This window comes from Neltuma alba, unplaced genomic scaffold, assembly GCF_004799145.2.
Source record: "Neltuma alba isolate B1F8T4 unplaced genomic scaffold, ASM479914v2 tig00001196_pilon, whole genome shotgun sequence".
In the NCBI taxonomy this organism is placed as follows: Eukaryota; Viridiplantae; Streptophyta; class Magnoliopsida; order Fabales; family Fabaceae; genus Neltuma; species Neltuma alba.
The window spans coordinates 107,102-125,856 of record NW_021632373.1 but is presented as its reverse complement, the minus strand read 5'-3'; the positions used below and the strand labels follow the sequence as shown (position 1 = coordinate 125,856).

The following is an 18,755-nucleotide window of genomic DNA, read 5'->3' as shown; positions in this document are numbered from 1 at the left end:
ATAAGTATATGGAAATTTTTTACTTTAATTTCTTAATCAAAAGTAAACGAGATATGAATTTTTTGGTTAATAATTTATTTAAAGATTAAATTATTGAAAGAGTATAATAATGTCGTCCTATCCATAACTTAATGGGGGTAAAATTTGTTATTATTATATTATTTTTAACTATCTGTTGATATTTTATGGAGTTCAGAACTTTGCATGATAGATACCCTACGGGTGATGTCAAGGTTGACCCACGCCGTAATAATTAAATGTATATTTGATGTGGCTTATATTTTTATTACATAATGTGTACGGAAAAATTAAAATAAAAAAATTGCTTAAATAATATTGAGCATAACATATTTGAATTTGGTTGATCGATCGTTGATTGAAGGGCCGCCAACATGCGAGCACATGAACATGATTCCCAAATCTTTTGGGAATAAATGGATTAATTATTATATCATATGTTTGATATTAAATAACCAAACAGCTTTTTCAGATGTTAGCATTAGAAAACAGTAATCAAACATACACGTGAAGCTGGAAAATACTTCAATATAGTTCTTCAATAAAAGCAATTAAAAACAAAAGCAAAGAAATTATAATTAAAAAAGCACGATCTTAATGTGGGGGACAAAGTTTTGATCAAACAGCTAGATAGAATCAAATCAAAATTAAAGCATTCAGAGCATATATTTCAAATCATTTCAAAATAGCTAGTAAAACCATATTAAATTCATGGATATTCTTTCAAAAATAAATAATAATTATACTGAAATTAAACATGATTTAATCTCGTTTCATAAGCAGGAATTATACCTACTTATGCCTCGTGAATAGTGTTATTTGCAATATATTTTTCAGGATATTCATAAATCATGAGTAGTGTATTTTGTTGTGAAAACATAGTAGTGTGTTTCATTTTCCAATGCAAATTAAATATATGCATGCAAGTGTACCTAATAAAACATCAAACGTAAATTCACAAGGTATGATTCGTGCATTTTATTTGTCACATGATGCCCAACACATCTATACATGTGGAAGCGTGTCTAATTATTTACTTACCCGTCACAAAGCCCCTTTGAATATGTGTGTGTGTGTGCGTGTGTATTTTTTTATTTCAGGACCAAATAAGCATATTTAGCTAGAAGCGTGTGGTTATAAGACTTAAACAACGTTTTATTCTTTTCGAAAAAACTCGTTGAATATCTACTTAATTACTACTCACTTCAGATCTAAATATGAAGGGAAAATTCCAAAATATTTCTAAATTTTTAAATTCTCAAATTAGGAATGATTATAAAAATGTATTGTCATTTTATTTTCAAATAATGTCAATTGTTATTAAAGTATAGTAAACAAGACTGGTTTAAAATTTTGAATTTCAAAGATAATTTTTTTGAGATTCTCCAAAATATAAAACTTAATTGAAGAGTTTTATTTTTATTTTAAATATAATACTTCAATCTTTTTTGTCTCTGAAATTTATAATATAAATTTGTTTTAAACTATCCATTTCGATAATATATATTAAAGGTTTACTTTTGAAAATAATGATTGACTATAGTCTTTTAAAGGTATCAACACAAATTTATAACAGGCATAACTTAACTAATTTTTTTAATATTTGATTTTCTAACTCGTGTTTAGAATTGAATAAAGTATTTCTCTAATTTTTTGTATTTGTATGTGTTCGTTGTTGAAGATTCAACTCTCATTACCAGCACTAATTACTACTTATTAGTGCACCTTGAGCTTTCAAACACTTTAATCTAGTCAATTACAAGGTGGGTCTTAGTTGAAAAATACAATATGGTAAAACAGTTTAATTTTCAAATTACATATTTTAATTTGCATTCAGACTGAAAAGCAGTCAATCATAGTCTATTTAATTATAATATATATATATATATATATATATGTGTATATGAATGTCCCCCGCGAGACATGGAAAATTTATGCAGGTATGGTCATTGTTCAACTTACTTTCAATATATAATTACATAATACTCCTCCTGTTCTTAAGACAAGGTCTATTTAATTAATTTGATTAGACTAAGAAAGTTAGGTAAGTTGGCTAATTATAAAAAACATGACGTGTTTTTCCTAAAATACTATAATCATCTTTCTTAATATCATCCTTCCCTCACTTACTTGATTATAGCTGAGGGATTATTTCTAAGGATAATTTAGAAAAAAAATGATAAATATGAGAAATATGTATTATATTTATGACTAAAATTAACTTAATAATTAAGTCTTATATTAAGAACCAAAAGAGTATAATATATATAGATGAGCCATCGATAGATGCTTTGGAGTTTCGTCAAAGGTCTCAATAAATCTTATGTTTTACATTTTATGTACTTTAAGATCAATGTCGTCAACATTTCGTTAGAATAGTAGTTGTGGACTGCGGTCAACAAAACATTTAATGTAAGATTAAAAAAAAAAAAAGACGTTTGATGCATGTATGCATGGAAAATATGATATACTGCCTCCAATATTTAATACAAGATACAATTAACTAATTTGGGAAGATTTAAAAAGTTACTAAATTACTTTAAAGTTTTATATTTATCATTTCTTTAAAACTAATTTACATTACTTATAAATTGATATATAATTTAATGTTACATATAAGTATTTTAGAAAGATCATGTAACATATATTATAATTAACTAATTTTTTAATCCCTTCAAATTAATCAACTGGGTCTTGTATTAAGAACATGATGTAGTTTTTTTTAAAAGTTGTTTAGTCATTATAAAAATTATTTACAAAACATATGTTACTGAGTTATTATGTGATCAGATATCTGTAAAATATAAGAAGATATGTAATGATATTGTATTTTGATGATAATCATCAACAGCAAAAGAATAATCAACAAATAGCTCATTATTCTGGAAGATAACATTAATTTAAAATTTTGGTAGGAAAATTGATTATCCTTTATTTGTTTGCTACCTTTGTTTTTTCATGTGAAGCATGAAATTGATGAAGAACTTCCTCATTTTCGGATAATTCAAAAGTGACTTATTCATTGGATAAACTCGTACATTATATTGATCTAAGTTGATCACTGATGCACAAAATTTTATCTTCATTAACTTCACAAGACCCCTTTGCTTGTACTATTAAATCAAATCTTAAACTTAAATATTCGCTCAAAAATCTTAAACTTAAATGCATAACATAAAATAAAGCAGATTCGGTCAGAACTCTTCTGCACGGTTTGTAAGAGCTTTTATTTAAGTTCACATTGGTCTAAAAAGCAATGCTTTATTGAACTTTGAAGTCAAGTTTGATTTCTTCAATGGTTTTTTATATGGGGTCCTATGTTGGTACGGTGCCACTGAATTACCAATGTGGCTTTGGGAATTAGCTTTCTCAAGAGACTTTTCAGAAATTTTTTGGGTCTTTTTTTTTATATATATAAGAGACTTCGTACATTTCTAGAAGTATTAATAATTACTTGTTTTTTTAGTATTTTTAATTATGTAGAGAGAGATAAGACTACACTAATTTAATAAACTTAAAGGAATGCTAATTTTAGAAAATGACTGAAAATATGAGTGTTCTTTTTCTCTCCCCTGAAAAAAGAGAAGAGAATATAATTACAGTGTGTCTCATTTTAAAATAAGCTTTCTTACTTATGAGTTGTAATCAATACAATTATTTATATTTTTATAATATATTATTCTAACTAAATTGAAAAGAAAATTAAAGGGTTGCGTATCTTTTTTTTTCAGCATTATCAAAAATATTTTTAAAATATCAATCAAGTTCAAACTCTTCGAAATTTGAATAAATTGCCTATCTTTTTACTGGTTTGAATAAATTTTGTTTTACATTATAGCTTAGTACTACATAAGCTCCAATAAGAAAAGGGTAAAAGGATATTTTGCATCTAAAATATTTTTCAAGTAACATTATTCACCTCAAAATACACATTGAGTAATGTTGTATCCCGAGTGTCAAAAGTATTATTTACACTAACCCATACACCCTTAACTTTAGCGACCATTTTCTTTTACATAACTATTTGGCTGAGTTAGATTCGATTATTATTGAGCTTAATTAGAAGCAATTTTCTTAAAAGTATTTTTTGTATTTACACTAATTAGAATTCAAGAGTTCATACTTAGACAATCAAAACTCCTTCCACCAAAACTAGCACAATGTTGGTAACTTTTTTTTTTTAAAAAAAAGTTACTCATAAATATTCTTCTATTGAAAGTAATTCTATTTGAGACATTGGTAGATAGTAAATATGAACACTTTTTCCAATAGAGATTTGAACTTTAATTTATCATGTTGTGACTAGATCTAACCTCGTTAATGACTATGTTGGTAACTTTAGAGGGACAGTTTGATGATTTCACTATCAGCGGTTTATGTTTATGTTAAAAAAAAACCGAGTTTAAGGAAATTTGGGGAAAATATGCCTTTAATAACCGTAATAATAACAAAAGGAGAAAAAAGTAGAAGAAACTTCTCATTTTCTTAAACAATTGGAGCACCAGAGCAGAGGGGGCCAGAGCTTACAAGATGAAGATCTAGAACATTTGTTTACAATTATTCCGATTAAAAAAAATTCAAATATTGCCCTTTTCAGCGTGTGAAGCGTCATGATCTATTATTAAATGTTAATCATCATTTTTTGACCACAATGTGATAATCACCATTTAATTTTTAAATTTTGTACCTGGGTGTTCGAGTTTTTTTTTTTTGCAGATATATATTTTATATATGCTAAACATTCTCATGTCATTATCTTTTTCAGTTGGTCTCCTACACGTGGCTAAATTTAAAAGGATTTAGGTCTTTTTTTATGATAGACCGACACATGGGTTAAAAAAAGGACCCAGGCAATAAGAAAAAATATTTGAAATGTCATTATTCCTGACTTCTCCAAGAAATAAGTCACACCCATAACATTATGATTCATTTACTTAACAACATCAAAATTTCTACTATAATATAAAAAGACTACAATTTCAAATAATGCATTAGAACGAGTGCTTTTTATTTTTTTGACCTGACTTGTCATTTTATTTGTCAAACGTGGCATAAGTCTTTGAATAATGATTTTTTTTTTGGATGAGAGAATAATGACCTTTTAAATTTTTGACTGGGGTTGCTTCTGTCATACTGCTCACAACAAAGCAATAACTGATAGATCAGTGAGAAGTTTAATTGATAAATAATTTTTAATATTTTACATAAAGTAGCCATCATGGAATATAATAACTAAGCCTTTATGCTGGCAAATAAATAACATTTGTTTGAATAAATTAACCAATCACGCTCGATGACAACCACTCCAAATTAATTAACAATTGAAGTTTCACAGAAACAACAAATAAAACTCAAGAATAAAATAATATCATCAATTGCTTTAAACTAAAGTCATTGTACATTTATATACATGATCCTTGTTCACTGGTCTTGTGCTTCTGTATGCTGACACCAAATTTTAATTATTATAGCTTCCCAAAATGAACCCTAATTTTTCCCCTGTAGAATCAGTTCAACAATGCCTTATTGAAGATGACCCTTCCTTCATGGCTCTCTTGGATGGCTTCTTCACGGACAACCCTACTCGGAATCTGAGCTATGACGCTGCTTTGCCCGCGCTGCAGGGTGTTAGTAACTCCAGTGATACGGTGTTTTCCGGCGGGATTAATGATGACAAAGTTATGAATCGGCCAGCTGGTTATGATATGGCTGGTGGTAGTAACCCAGGATCTGTGGCGGGTGAAAAGAACGCGCCACCTAGATGGAGGAATTACCGAGGCGTAAGGCGGCGGCCATGGGGGAAGTTTGCGGCGGAGATTCGGGACCCGAACAGGAATGGTGCGAGGACATGGCTGGGAACTTATGAGAGGGAGGAGGATGCAGCTTTGGCTTATGATAGAGCTGCTTTCAAGATGAAGGGTAGGAAAGCTAAGCTCAATTTTCCACACCTTATTGGGTCAGAACCACTGCCGGAGCCGGCAAGAGTAGTTGCCGGACAGAAGCGGCGCCGCCTTCTGGAAGGAAAGCCAGCAGGCTGGTCTACGGAGTAAGTTACAGAAACATGTGTGTGTTTGTGTGTGCGTGTAGAAGCCATGTCAGAAGCTTGAAATCGTGTGAATGAATATTCTTAGGTCTGTTTTATTTCTCTCCTCCTCTCTGTTATCCTTATTATGTTTCTTTTCTGCTCCTTTCTTTCTTTCCTTCCTTCATGCAAAGAAAGGTACAAGGCAGAATTTGAATACGGGGGGCAAAAAAAATCAAGAATCAATATGTTGTAAACCAATAAATCATAGTTGGTTTCTCTCTCCTTTTGGTTATATCTTGTTAAAGTGTGCCTTGGTTCAAGGGCCTGTTGGGAAAGAAATGAAGTGAAAATTAAAATTCATGTAAATTTAAATTTAGATTATACATAGTTAAAGTTATCAATGAGCCAAAAGAGAAAACTTTCAATGATCTTTTAGCGGCAACTCCATTGATAGTCAGTCATGTTGCAAACCATACTCAATCTTACAGTGGTGACTCTCAATTGCCACCGAAAGCTTGACGAAATCAAACTTTTAATTAGATTTTTACCGGTAATTCTTAAAAGTTATTGTCAAAAGTGATATTTCGATTAGTGACATTAAAAAAGTCACAACTAAAAGAGACTTTCAACATAGTGCTGTCAATAAGGGCCAGGCTAAAGAGCTAGCCCTTGAAGAGCCAAGGCTTAAGAGAATATTGACCTTTTAAAGCCTACATACTTTAAAACTATTATATTATTAAAACCCAGCTCTCAGATGTATGGACTCATGGCCTAAAAGAATTGGCTCTTTTATGTTATTTTTAAAAATTTAAATTCTTTTCAATTATTTTGAAATAAAACAATAAAAACTTCTAAAATTTTTTATTCAGATTATAACATTAGTAAAATAAATTAATGATGTGGAGAGAGAAACATCAAACACTAATAAACTATTATCCAAACTTAAAAAAAAACCACATAAAATAAGAAAAGCAGAAAGATAAAAACTAAGCAATCAAAGATTAACAACATCAACAAGATTATTATGTTCATCTACATCACCATCGTCAAGATCAACAATATTTGATTATTTTTCACCAGTGGTGGGCTTTTCTTTAGTGATAAAAATATCAAGGTTTTTGTTTTCATCACCTTTATCTAAAGTAAAACTATGTAATAGTAATTATAAGTACAAATAAGAGCCTAAACATTTGTTACAATAAGAGAATTTTCATGTTTTGTTAAGACATTTGAATTGACGGTAAAAAAAGATTCACTAGCTGCTGTAGTGATTGAAATGCTAAGAATATTAACTGCTATCTTTAAAAAAATTGGAAATTAATTTTAATTGTCCTTCATCAGTCCAAGATATCTAATTGTTTTCAGTTATATGGATTAAGTATTGGTTCTTCTGAATAATTTTCTAATTTAGACTTATCTAAAAAAAATTAATCCATAATTGTATAAATATCTCGATAATAAAAAAAAGGCGGGTTTAAAAGGACTGATTCCTTTATTTCTAAGTCCTAAAAGGCCAACTCTTTTAAGCCCAATTTTTTTTTAAACCTCTTAAAATACAAACTCGGTTCTTCACTTAAAACAACTTAAACAGGCTGAGCCCATCTGTTTTGACGGCTCTATTTCAACGGTAACTCTACTATTAAAAGTCTAACTTCTAATAATGACCCGAGATAATTGTTGCTAAAAGTGAAATTTTATTCTTTTTCACTGATAGCCAAGCACGATCTTCTTACTCCTTTTTTGTCATTATCACGAAGCTGAGGTCTTTAGTGGTAATATAAATCATACATTTATTCTATAATTTCTAATAAATTAATAGTTAATATATAAAAACAATAAAAGCTGAAAATATACGTAAAAATTTACCAACAAATTTTTAAAAAAATTATACAATTAATTTAGATGAAAAATAAATTTGTCAAGCAATGAAAAAATACATGCGTAATCTGTAAATGATTTTTTTTATTTTTAATTAATATATTTAATAATATTATAAACTGAATATAAATTAAAAAATTTATTGAATGTGTTATATTTCATTCACTATATAAATACTTTAATTTATTTAAGAAGAATATTATAAATATTTTATCAATATATATTAAAATATAAGATATAATATTAATTAGCTGAAGGCACCCTTTAATATCGCCGCCCATTAGTATCAGCAATAATTGTTACTTGTCACCGCTAAAAACCTTTAGCGGCAACTTTTTAACTTTTATAACAATGATAAAAAGTCAAATTTTGTGTAGTGCCTTTCAATGATCTTTTAGCAGCAACTCTATAGACAGTCATGTTGCAAACCATACTCAATCTTACAGTGGTGACTTTCAATTGCCATCGAAATAAAGCTCGACGAAATCAAACTTTTAATTAGATTTTTAGCGGTAATTTTTGAAAGTTATTACCAAAAGTGATACTTCGACCAGTGACATTGAAAGTCGCAACTAAAAGAGACTTTGAACGGCAACGGCTACTGTTAAAAATCTTACTTTTAACGGTGCCCCTAGATAATTATTGCTAAAAGTGAAACTTTATTTTTTTTCACTGATAGCCAAGCACGATCTTTTTACTCCTTTGATTGTCGTCATCGTGAAGCTGGGGTCCTTAGTGATGATAACATGGTTTTTTATTATGCATGATTATATTAGTATTACTTTGAAAGGACTAATTCTCCCCCGGTCTAATTTCTCCCACGTTTCCCTCTCTACGAGGGAATCAATTTCGGTGTTTATTATTTTGATGAGCATTTTTAACTCATCAAATATGAACTGTTTATATCTGGTTTGAATAGTCCAAATTTAAAATTCTTAATTAATTATTTTAAATAGAAAAAATTATTTTTTTAAAAAAAATGATAGTTAAGAGATTATTTTTATTTTAAATTTCATCCATATTAAAATAATTATTTGAACAAATAAAAAAATCAAATCATGACCATTCAAATATAACTTGGAACTGATTCCCTTCTATGAGTAGTGTAATTGCATGAGTTCGGATTTTAGGAAGGAGAATTTTCTTATTTTCAAAATCTCTTCATATTTGGAGAGAAAATTGTTGGAGGGAATGTAGTGGGTCACGCTACTCAGTTTTCTACTAAAAATTTTTTTCTCTCATTTAAATAAGAAAAAACTCTAATTTCCATGTTTTAATTTCTCCCATGTTTGCTTTCCTTGCAACTTTTCCTCCCACTGTTAAAATATGCTCCCTGTGATCTTATATATAGATAATTTCATTACTTGTATCTTATATATAAGATCGGCAAAACTATATGCGTGTGCAAGTAGACATGCATAAGTAATTAAGAAGATGTGATGTATCCAACATGTTGAGCATATTTCGCCATGTAATCCGCACATTAATTTGGTACTCTCTAAGTGTGAGCATCACTTCTTTTTTTTTTTTTTGGGGATTAAGGCAAAATGATATTAAGAAGTCAAAGGTTTTACATAGCAGTATAGCACAAAAAGATAAAGTACAAATAGAATTGCTAAAAATCCTAAGGAAAGAAGATAACGACACAACTTTAACAAATTTATGAGAAAAATCCCGGAGTAATGACAAAATTTTCTGCTACTATTACAAAAAATATCTTTTACTGCAATTAAAAAGAACTTTTCACAATGGTTTTATAGACACAATGAATATTGTCAATGTAAAAAGAATAGTCTTTCACAGTGATTACTGATTTCATTGTAGTTACTAGAAAATAATCGCTGTGGAAAGTATTCAATAAGCGGTTTATGGGGCTCACTTTCACGGCAGTTATATATTAACCATAGTGAAAACTGCCATGAAATGTTCAATTTTTTTATATATAAATTTTTTCAATTTATATATAATCTCCTTGCAATACCAAACCAAACAGACTAAGTCCAGCTAGCAAAACAGACCAAAAGAATGCAAAACCAATTCAAAGCTAAAACAAAATTTTTCTTTAAAATAAAATCCAACTAAAATTCAATAAATTCAATGCTAAAACTCAAATTGAACACTAAGATAACAAAAGTTTTCTTTCATGAAAAAAAACTAAAGTTGTCGATCCTTATTCAACTGAACTTAATAGTCAACAATCTGAGCAATCCATAGTTTAACTAAACCTAATAAACAATAAACTAAAAAATCTATATTCAACTATTAGTACCAAAATTTTGAACTTCAGAATATTTATCAACCCCTATTCTCAAGTAATGTTCTTGACAAAGCATCCTTCATTGATTTGATTTCGTCATGTTATAGATGCTAAATGGAGAGAATCTGCAGGGACACAGATAACTGAGCATCACATATTTCAACATAGTGTCCCAATTTTCTGCCATCTTTGATGACAAAGGGAAGCTCACACGAGCTCTCATTTTATTCGTCTTTCTCTCACCAACAACGGTTCATCTCCTCAACAACATAGCTAGTCATACATCCGTGCCCCTCTCTCTCTACATGTGTATATCGTGTCTACATTCAGGGGGCCATCTAGAACCTCTGACTAGCAGCAGTAAAGAAGACGGACACAGATTTTTTCTAACAAAAAACAAGTAATAAATTAGAATTAATAAGATAAAAACAAAATAAACCCCAGTTTTATAAAGTAAAATAGGAGCATCAAAGTTCAAAAAGAATATAAGAAATATTACCAAAAAAATATATGAAATGTTATCTAAAAATAATACATAAAATGAAAATCAGAAAAAGAATTAGTCAATATAATAAGATTTTATGCAATGACATGCATTATTAAAGTGGAAAAGAAATTACAGCTTGTTTTGGTAATGATTTTCAGCTTGAAGCCTATAAGTTTCACCAAGTATCTTGGCAAATTCCTTGAATTAATGCATATAATTGAGTAAATTATATACCTTGCAATTTTAAATATAATAGCAAGTTTTTTAAATTTATCTTAATTCATTTTTGTTTAAAATTCAGTTTATCTTAATTTATCCCATGTTTAACAAAAGCACATAAGGGAATTAACAACTATCCCATTTTTTGGATTCCTAAAAGTTTACCAATGAACATATGTACATAAACAACTATAATTAGCAAATTAACAAGTCATATAAGGGAATTGACAACAATACATTAGCAGCGTATGAATTAGGAACATAAGTTTGTTACATATACTATGTTTGCACCACAAGATTAAAAGGATTTAATGGCTTGGTTGCATCATACTTTTTGGAGTGTGAAGAGGCATTTATGAGTTCAAACCCCTGACTACCTATTTCTAAGGCTAGCCGTCAGCATTGGAGTTGAACTTTTTCTTTTAAAAAATAATATCAAAGGCGTTTTGATAATTTTACATAAAATTATAATTTTTTTATTCTTAGATACTAAATTGAAATTTCAGAACTATTAGGCATCGATATCAAAATTGCTACAGTAATCCATGAATGAAATTTTAATCCCTCTAAAATATCTTTTTATGTCGAGGAGACTTGTGGTGGCTCTACTTTTATTCTTTCATTTGTTTACTTCCTATTCAGCCTCTCTCTCCTCTCTCATCAATTTTGGCGTTTTGTAATTTCTCACATTTCAGTCCCAATCTAGGCCACTCTATGTAGTGGGACATATCGATTTCAAATCTAAACCTAGATACAATGTTTTTAGTTCGATTATGATATGAAGATAATTAAGTCGAACAAATTCTTCTTGAATAGCCTAAACATTTCAGAAATGAATTAAGACTTTATATTCTACTTTGCAATATTATTCAAAATGTTTCAAAATAAATAATTAATAACATTGAAGACATTCAAATATTAAAATATCCAAAAATAAGTTTTTATTTATAGAAGAAAATCCAGTTACACTATTTATGAACTGTTGATAGGTTATATTTTTATCATAATTAAATTTTATTGGGAAAATCGCAATTAAATCTATCAGAAATACTTTTGCTCAAAAAAAAAATCTATCAGAAATACTAAAATTCAAATTGATGCTTATATTTTTAATAAATTCATAATAAGATCATTAACTAGAGATTTCATAATCCAGTTAAATGAACACGTTACTTTTCATTGTCTTTTTGAAGCCATCCCTTTTTCTTTCCCCAAAACCACCGCTATTGATCGATGATAGGCCACAAGTGGGATAGTCACCGGAGCGCCAATTGCCGACTGCTATGGGCAGAGGTGGCTTTAGGAAAAAAATGAGATGAAATTGAGAAGCAATGTGGTTATTTAACAAAATTTTGAAATCCCTAATCAGTCCTCTTTGGCTTGAAAAAGAATATGTTAAAAATACATATTTGAATTTGAATTTCGATAACAAAAGTTGCTTTTTTAAAAGGAAAAAAGAGGGCTGAAGGAATTAAAAAAAAAAAAAATACTCGCATTGGTCCTAAATATTAAAGCTACTAGAAAGTTTGTTTTGATTTTAAATATAAAATTATAATCCACTTTATTTTTCAAATTTATAATTTTTTCTCAAATATCAATTTCACATATTAAGGAGATTTTCCATGAGTAATTTAAATATAAATAATTAAAGGGGTATTTTGAAAAACAATAACACACTTTTCTTAAATAACTAAATTAATTTTCCCAATCTTTTATAAATTAGTTATTTAAATTTTATATCCAACAATCCAAAGGAATAATAAAACATAACTTAAAACACTCTTTGCTGATCCGAAGGTTCCGGGAAGTTTGGCTGTTTAGATGAAAATTTTGACCACTTGATGTTAGAAAATAATGGTGTTGTTTCTGTTGTGGAGGTCATATGCTATTTTTTCTCGCGGGGTAGCTATTAAATATTAATATTTCTTATATCTTGACACGTGTATAATTTTCTTTTTCTTAAAACTTAACTTAATATTTCTCTGTTTGTCTTTTTCTATTCAAGTAAAACTAAATATTCTCAGATATTTGTCTTCATGTATAATTTTCTCTCTTTACACGTAATGACGGATGATTTTATTCAAAAGTATTAAACACACACAAAAAATGGGATTAGGCAAAAATAGATATAAATCATTTTTCTTTAACCTTTCCAGATTGCGGGACATAAATTCAAATGATTGTACTATTTTTCATCACCTTCAACATTCTTTTTTTAATGATGATATAATTAGAAGTTAAAATAATTTCAGAAAACCTCATTCTCTTCCAATAAAAAAAGTCCAGATAAAAATAGTAGTAAAAGTATTACTTTCTCCTATTCTTTATGTAAGTAATATTTTCTCACATGGGACTGGTCTTATATATGATCAAGCAACATTTTATATTTGTCTAAAAATTTAATCCCTCTTATTTTCATTTTCACCCAATTACTAGTTACTCCTCTGGTTCTATTTATAGGGCAGAGAGAAAAAATATTTTTTAATCCTATTTATAGGACATTGAGAGAAATTTTTTTTATATGGATATACAATTTTTCCTTCATTTATTATTGTGTTGACTTTGTTTATATGAGATATAATGTATGTTGAATAAAAATGAAGTTAAAAACTTGTTGAATTTTAAATGACAATTAATGAAGTTTAATATTTTTCTTAGTCTATGTAAAATATATTGAAAATGACTTATAAATAAGAATAGAAGAATATATGTTTTACTCATTTCTTTTCTTTCTCGTCTTCTCTCTTGCTCGTTATCTTCATAAATAATAATATATTTGAGAAAAAAATTACATTTTTTATATATTTATTATTTTTAACTAATTTTAATAATCATGATTTACTTAATTGTTATTTATATACAGAGGACGTGAGTGAGTAAATATTAAATAATGACAAACGGTCAGATGCATTCCGCACTTTTCCAAGAAAAGACGTCCTTAAAGAGGTGCGTCCTGACGCTGTAAAAGCTAGATTCTAAGAATTTAATTTGTCTTTTTTCTTTGGAAAAATAGCAAATAAAACCCCCTCAATATGTGAAATTGTGATTTGGGATCTTTAATTTGAAAAATAACAAATAGAGACCCGGTCTCATATTTCAAATATGAAATCTTAGTGAAATGTCTGAAATACCCCTCAATCAAATTGTGATTTGATCTATTGAAATTGTCATTCACTAAAGTGAACTTGTCATTTTCTATAGTTAATTTGTCATTTGGCATATTCTCAGCGAAGTTGTGATTTGGTTTATTGAAGTTGTCATTTGCTAAAATGAACTTGTTATTTTCCATAGTCAACTTGTCACTTGGTTTAGGGGCATTTTAGACATTTCATCAAGATTTCATATTTACAATATGGGACCAGGTCTTTATTTACTATTTTTCAAATTAAGAGTCCCAAATTATAATTTCACATATTTGGGGGTCTTTCTTTGTCATTTTTTTTTGCTTAAAAGCAAGGCATAAATTTAATGTTTGAATAAAGAGGCTTTTAAAACCTTTGCTGGTGACTTGATGCCTTTGTCATACTGCTTAACCAATAAAACCAAATATTTCTTTAAAATATTCTTATCTTATTTAAATATTAAAGATAAAATAAATTAAAATATTATATTTAAGATTAAAACTAACTTTCTAAACAAACTAGTTCTAGCTCTTATTGCGGTTATGAGCATTATTGTGCTCATCGCTATAGTGAGATCTACGTCATCTAAATATCTATTGAATTTTTTTAAAAAAAGTATAAAAAATTAAATCTGGATTATTCATATTAAATCTAAACAGTCCAGATTTTATGATGAGCACCAAAAGTACTTTGTTCCCCAACTAGTTTCTATATTTTGGATCAGAATTATTAATGTAATTAATATCACAAATAAAGAAACCATCATAGCAAGTAATAGTTAAGCCTTTATGCTCACAAATAAATAATGTTTGAATTAACCAATCAGACGCGTCCACGACAACTCCGAATTAACAATTAAAGTTTCAAGGAAACAACGAACACAATAATTAAATGGCATAATCACTTTTTAAAAAAATTCACTATGCATACATATATAAATATCCAAGCCAAGTTTCACTAATCCTGTGTTTCTATACTACCACCAAAACTTAATTAGCTTCTCAAAAATGAACTCTAATCATTCTCCCTTCGAATCATCATGTCAACAATACCTGATCGAAGAAGACGATCCTTCCTCCTCCATGGCTCTCATGAATGGCTTCTTCACTGGCAGCAACAGTACTTCGAATCTGGACTGTGACATGGCTTTGCCGGAGCAGGGTGTTAGCAGCTCCACTGGCACAGTGTTTTCCGGCGAGAATGACTACCGTATGAAACCAGGTGATGACGATAGAGGGAACGGTAGTGACGCGGCATCTGTGGCGCGTGAAGGAAACGCGCCACCAAGATGGAGGAAATACCGAGGTGTGAGGCGACGGCAGTGGGGGAAGTTCGCTGCTGAGATCCGGGAGCCGAATAGAAACGGTGCAAGGATATGGCTGGGAACTTATGAGAAGGAAGAGGATGCAGCTCTGGCTTATGATAGAGCCGCTTTCAAGATGCATGGTAGAAAAGCCAAGCTCAATTTTCCTCACCTCATTGGGTCGGAGCCACCGACGGAGCCGGCAGCAAGAGTGGTGGCTGGACAGAAACGGCACAGCTCGCCGGAACCTTCGTCGCCGTCAAACCATACATCTGAGGATGATGGATCTCAAGGGCCAAGCAAGAAGAGCCTGACTAGACTATTGAACAAGTTAGCAGCAACTAGAAGCCATGTCAGATTGGGTTGATATGAGGAACTCTATCCAGTTCTATGCTTGTTCTTCATCATTTAGTTCTGAAGAAAACGTCAAAAGATGAATTCATTTATGATTTATGTTATTCTTTTTTTAACTTATTTATATGGTCCTTCTATGGCACTCTCTCCGTTTCTTATTATAAGAGACAAATAAACAAATTACGTTGATAAAAAAAACAGTTAAAATTAGTTGAGGACAATTAATATGTAAAAAATATAATGTTTTTTCCAACAATGCCCCCATTAATAAGGAGAGAGAGTATGAGAGAGAACAATTAAGTTATTAAAAGAAAGAGAAGTGGGAGGGAGAGAGAGTATGAGTTGGAGACAAAATAAATAGGGGTAAAATAGAAAATTAATACAAAAAAATAGAGACAACTTTTAAGTGTCTCTTATATATGGGAACATGTCATAAGCATCAAATGCCTCTTATAATAAGGAATGAAGGGAGTATTACTTATACGGTAGAAAAAGGACTTTTGGGGTCTTATTCATAATTTGCATTATTAAATTTTTCATATGAATGTATAATTTACTTTTTATAATGCAAATTTTTTTAAAAATATGGCTAAAATAAAAAAGCATTAAAAATTGGATTAATAAAATTTAATATTTTTGTTGAAGTAAATTGAGCCACATGAGTATCATTGCCATAAACTCTAACATTATTATGTCTAATTGAAAATGCTCTTGTCAATGTGATTGATCCAACGTGGATATTGCAAGGCCAAAAATAGCGCATGATTGGGAATAAATGAACTAATGGTCATACACATATAATTAAATTAACAAATAATTTTTTTCTACTCATAAATATCTTTCTATTAAAATAATCCTGTTTAAGATACTGTTCCACGTTAAACATGAGTCTTTCTTTCTTCCTTCCTTTTTCCCATCTGCAAAGCAGCTCTTTTAGAAGTTGGCTTCAGAGAGAACAGAAATGATCGTACACATCCACGTGTTGCTACACAAAAGACTTCAATTATTCAATATAGCTCTTCAACAAAATAAGAAAGACAGATAATAAAGATAATACATAGGCAAATTTTACATGTGATGTAACCGCGGGGACAAAAACATTGTTTAACGTAACCATTACAGCGGCAGACAGCTGTACAACGCTGGGATGCAGGACATCGATTTTCAAATAAAAGCATCTTAATTTTTTTTTTTGCCAACAAATAAAAACATCTCAATCATGCTCCTTAATTTTTTTTGTTAGCTCTTATGCTATATTATAAATTTTTTTTGTTAGCTCTTATGCTATATTATACTATCTCCGTTCCTAATTATAAGATCTTGTTTATAGATTATAAACGAGGTTTCATAATTAAGACTTTATAAATGAGGTCTTATAATTAGGACCAGAGATAATATTATCTACTATCTGAATTTAAATTGAATTGATTTCAAATGAAAAAAATATTGACCAGTATAATTTTTTATTGACAAAATTTAAATTCAAAACCTTTATTTAATTTAAGGATTATTAAATCTCTTAATGTATGCCCATTATGCTTGTTAATTTATTTACTTATTTGATCACGAAGGCAAGGAAAAAAAAAAGAGAGAGAGAGAGAGAGAGAGCATGAAAAAAGAAAGGAGAAAGGCCCAATGATTCCTCTTAGACTGTACTGGATAGGAATGAGAATAGACCAGGTTAAACTAGACTTTAACTAAATAGACCTGGGCTTGTAATAAATATCTAAAACTCAAGCCTGAGCCTACATATAAGTTTTTTTTAGGCTTAAATCTGAGCTTTCAAAGGGCCCAACAAGACTTGAAGCATGATTAAAGGCCTACTTAAAATGTGGGCCTTTAGATAGGCTTAAAAAATATATGTCTCCAAATTCATATATAAGACTTCAAATCTATTTAAAAACTTGCGTCATATCTTAAAAGTCTAGAATATATTCTCACTTGCAATATAAGAGTTCAGCGAAAAACACAGATCAGGGAAGAGGAAGTACGCTATGAGCAATCAAAAAGACGAGAGGTAGAGGTGCATGATTGATAAATGAAGCAGATTGATCTTATGTAGGAGTATTGTGATATGAAACTCATGATCAAACTAGAGTTTATAATTTTGTAAATAATTTATAAAATTAATTTATATTAAAAAAAACCTAAATAGGCCAAGCCCGTTTGCCTAAATAAGCCTATAAATAGATCAAAATATAAGCTTGACCTATTTACTAAATCGATTAGACTAAACTTTATATAGGCTAAACTAAAGATTCTTGATGCTTTCATTCCATGGATGGCCTAGATGAGGAATATTTTTTGGAGGATCTCCAAAACTGCTCGTAGTTCTTTGGTTTTTAACCTTTGTTAAGTTGGAAGCTAGCTAGGATTTTATCCTAGTTGTATTTTTCTCAAGTTCCAATTTACCTATGTAACTAAAAAAAAAAACTTTATAAGATTAAGAGACCAAAGGCCATTTAATTGTCTATTTTTTTTTTAATAGGAGGATACTTATACATAGAAAAAAAAATTTCCTTCATAATCTATACCATATCTTTATTTTTTTTTTTGTTATCGGAAAAAACGTTTTTGAACAAATTTTTTTTGTATAGAATTCCCAACTAGTTTTTATATTAAGAACTAGAAGTAGTAATTACATTCACATTAGTCTACGTTCAAAGCAATGTTTCATATAATTTTTCTAATAGTTGAAGTAATGTTTAACAAAACTTTGTAGGCACACAATCACTTATCTTCACCGATTTGGTTGGTGTAGTAACAAGAATAACACACTAATAAATGAGGGAAACGTATAATATAAACAGATAAAGAATTAGTGGTATCCGCACCATATTATAATTTAAAATCTCAAAGCTTAATTATTTATAAGTTATTTCACATTTGTATATTATATTATGAAACTCAGTTCTATTCGATGAGACCTTTTTTTTCTTTTTTCATTTAAACCTATCTTTAGACATTCTAACAAGAGCATGTCCACCCCAACTTATATTTAGTATTTACCCATTAAAAGCGACAACGGTCAAATCGCAGCTAAAGTCAACAGAAACTTGATTTAAGCTCGCTATTAATACTTCACGCCCTGT

The 18,755-nt window shown here is 29.4% G+C and overlaps 2 protein-coding genes across 2 annotated transcripts; both read left to right on the top strand.

Annotated features, from left to right (window-relative positions):
- Positions 1 to 5,498: 5,498 nt before the first annotated feature.
- On the top strand, positions 5,499 to 6,068 carry LOC114752940 (ethylene-responsive transcription factor 2-like). Its single transcript, XM_028941617.1, has one exon. It carries the CDS (start codon positions 5,499 to 5,501, stop codon positions 6,066 to 6,068), a length of 570 nt encoding a protein of 189 aa, XP_028797450.1.
- Positions 6,069 to 15,013: 8,945 nt separating this feature from the next.
- On the top strand, positions 15,014 to 15,676 carry LOC114752924 (ethylene-responsive transcription factor 2-like). Its single transcript, XM_028941616.1, has one exon. It carries the CDS (start codon positions 15,014 to 15,016, stop codon positions 15,674 to 15,676), a length of 663 nt encoding a protein of 220 aa, XP_028797449.1.
- The last annotated feature ends 3,079 nt before the right edge of the window (positions 15,677 to 18,755 follow it).

What these genes read in the sequence shown, in the direction of transcription:
- LOC114752940 (XM_028941617.1), top strand. Translation starts at nt 5,499, where the DNA reads ATGAACCCTAATTTTTCCCCTGTAGAATCAGTTCAACAATGCCTTATT.
- LOC114752924 (XM_028941616.1), top strand. Translation starts at nt 15,014, where the DNA reads ATGAACTCTAATCATTCTCCCTTCGAATCATCATGTCAACAATACCTG.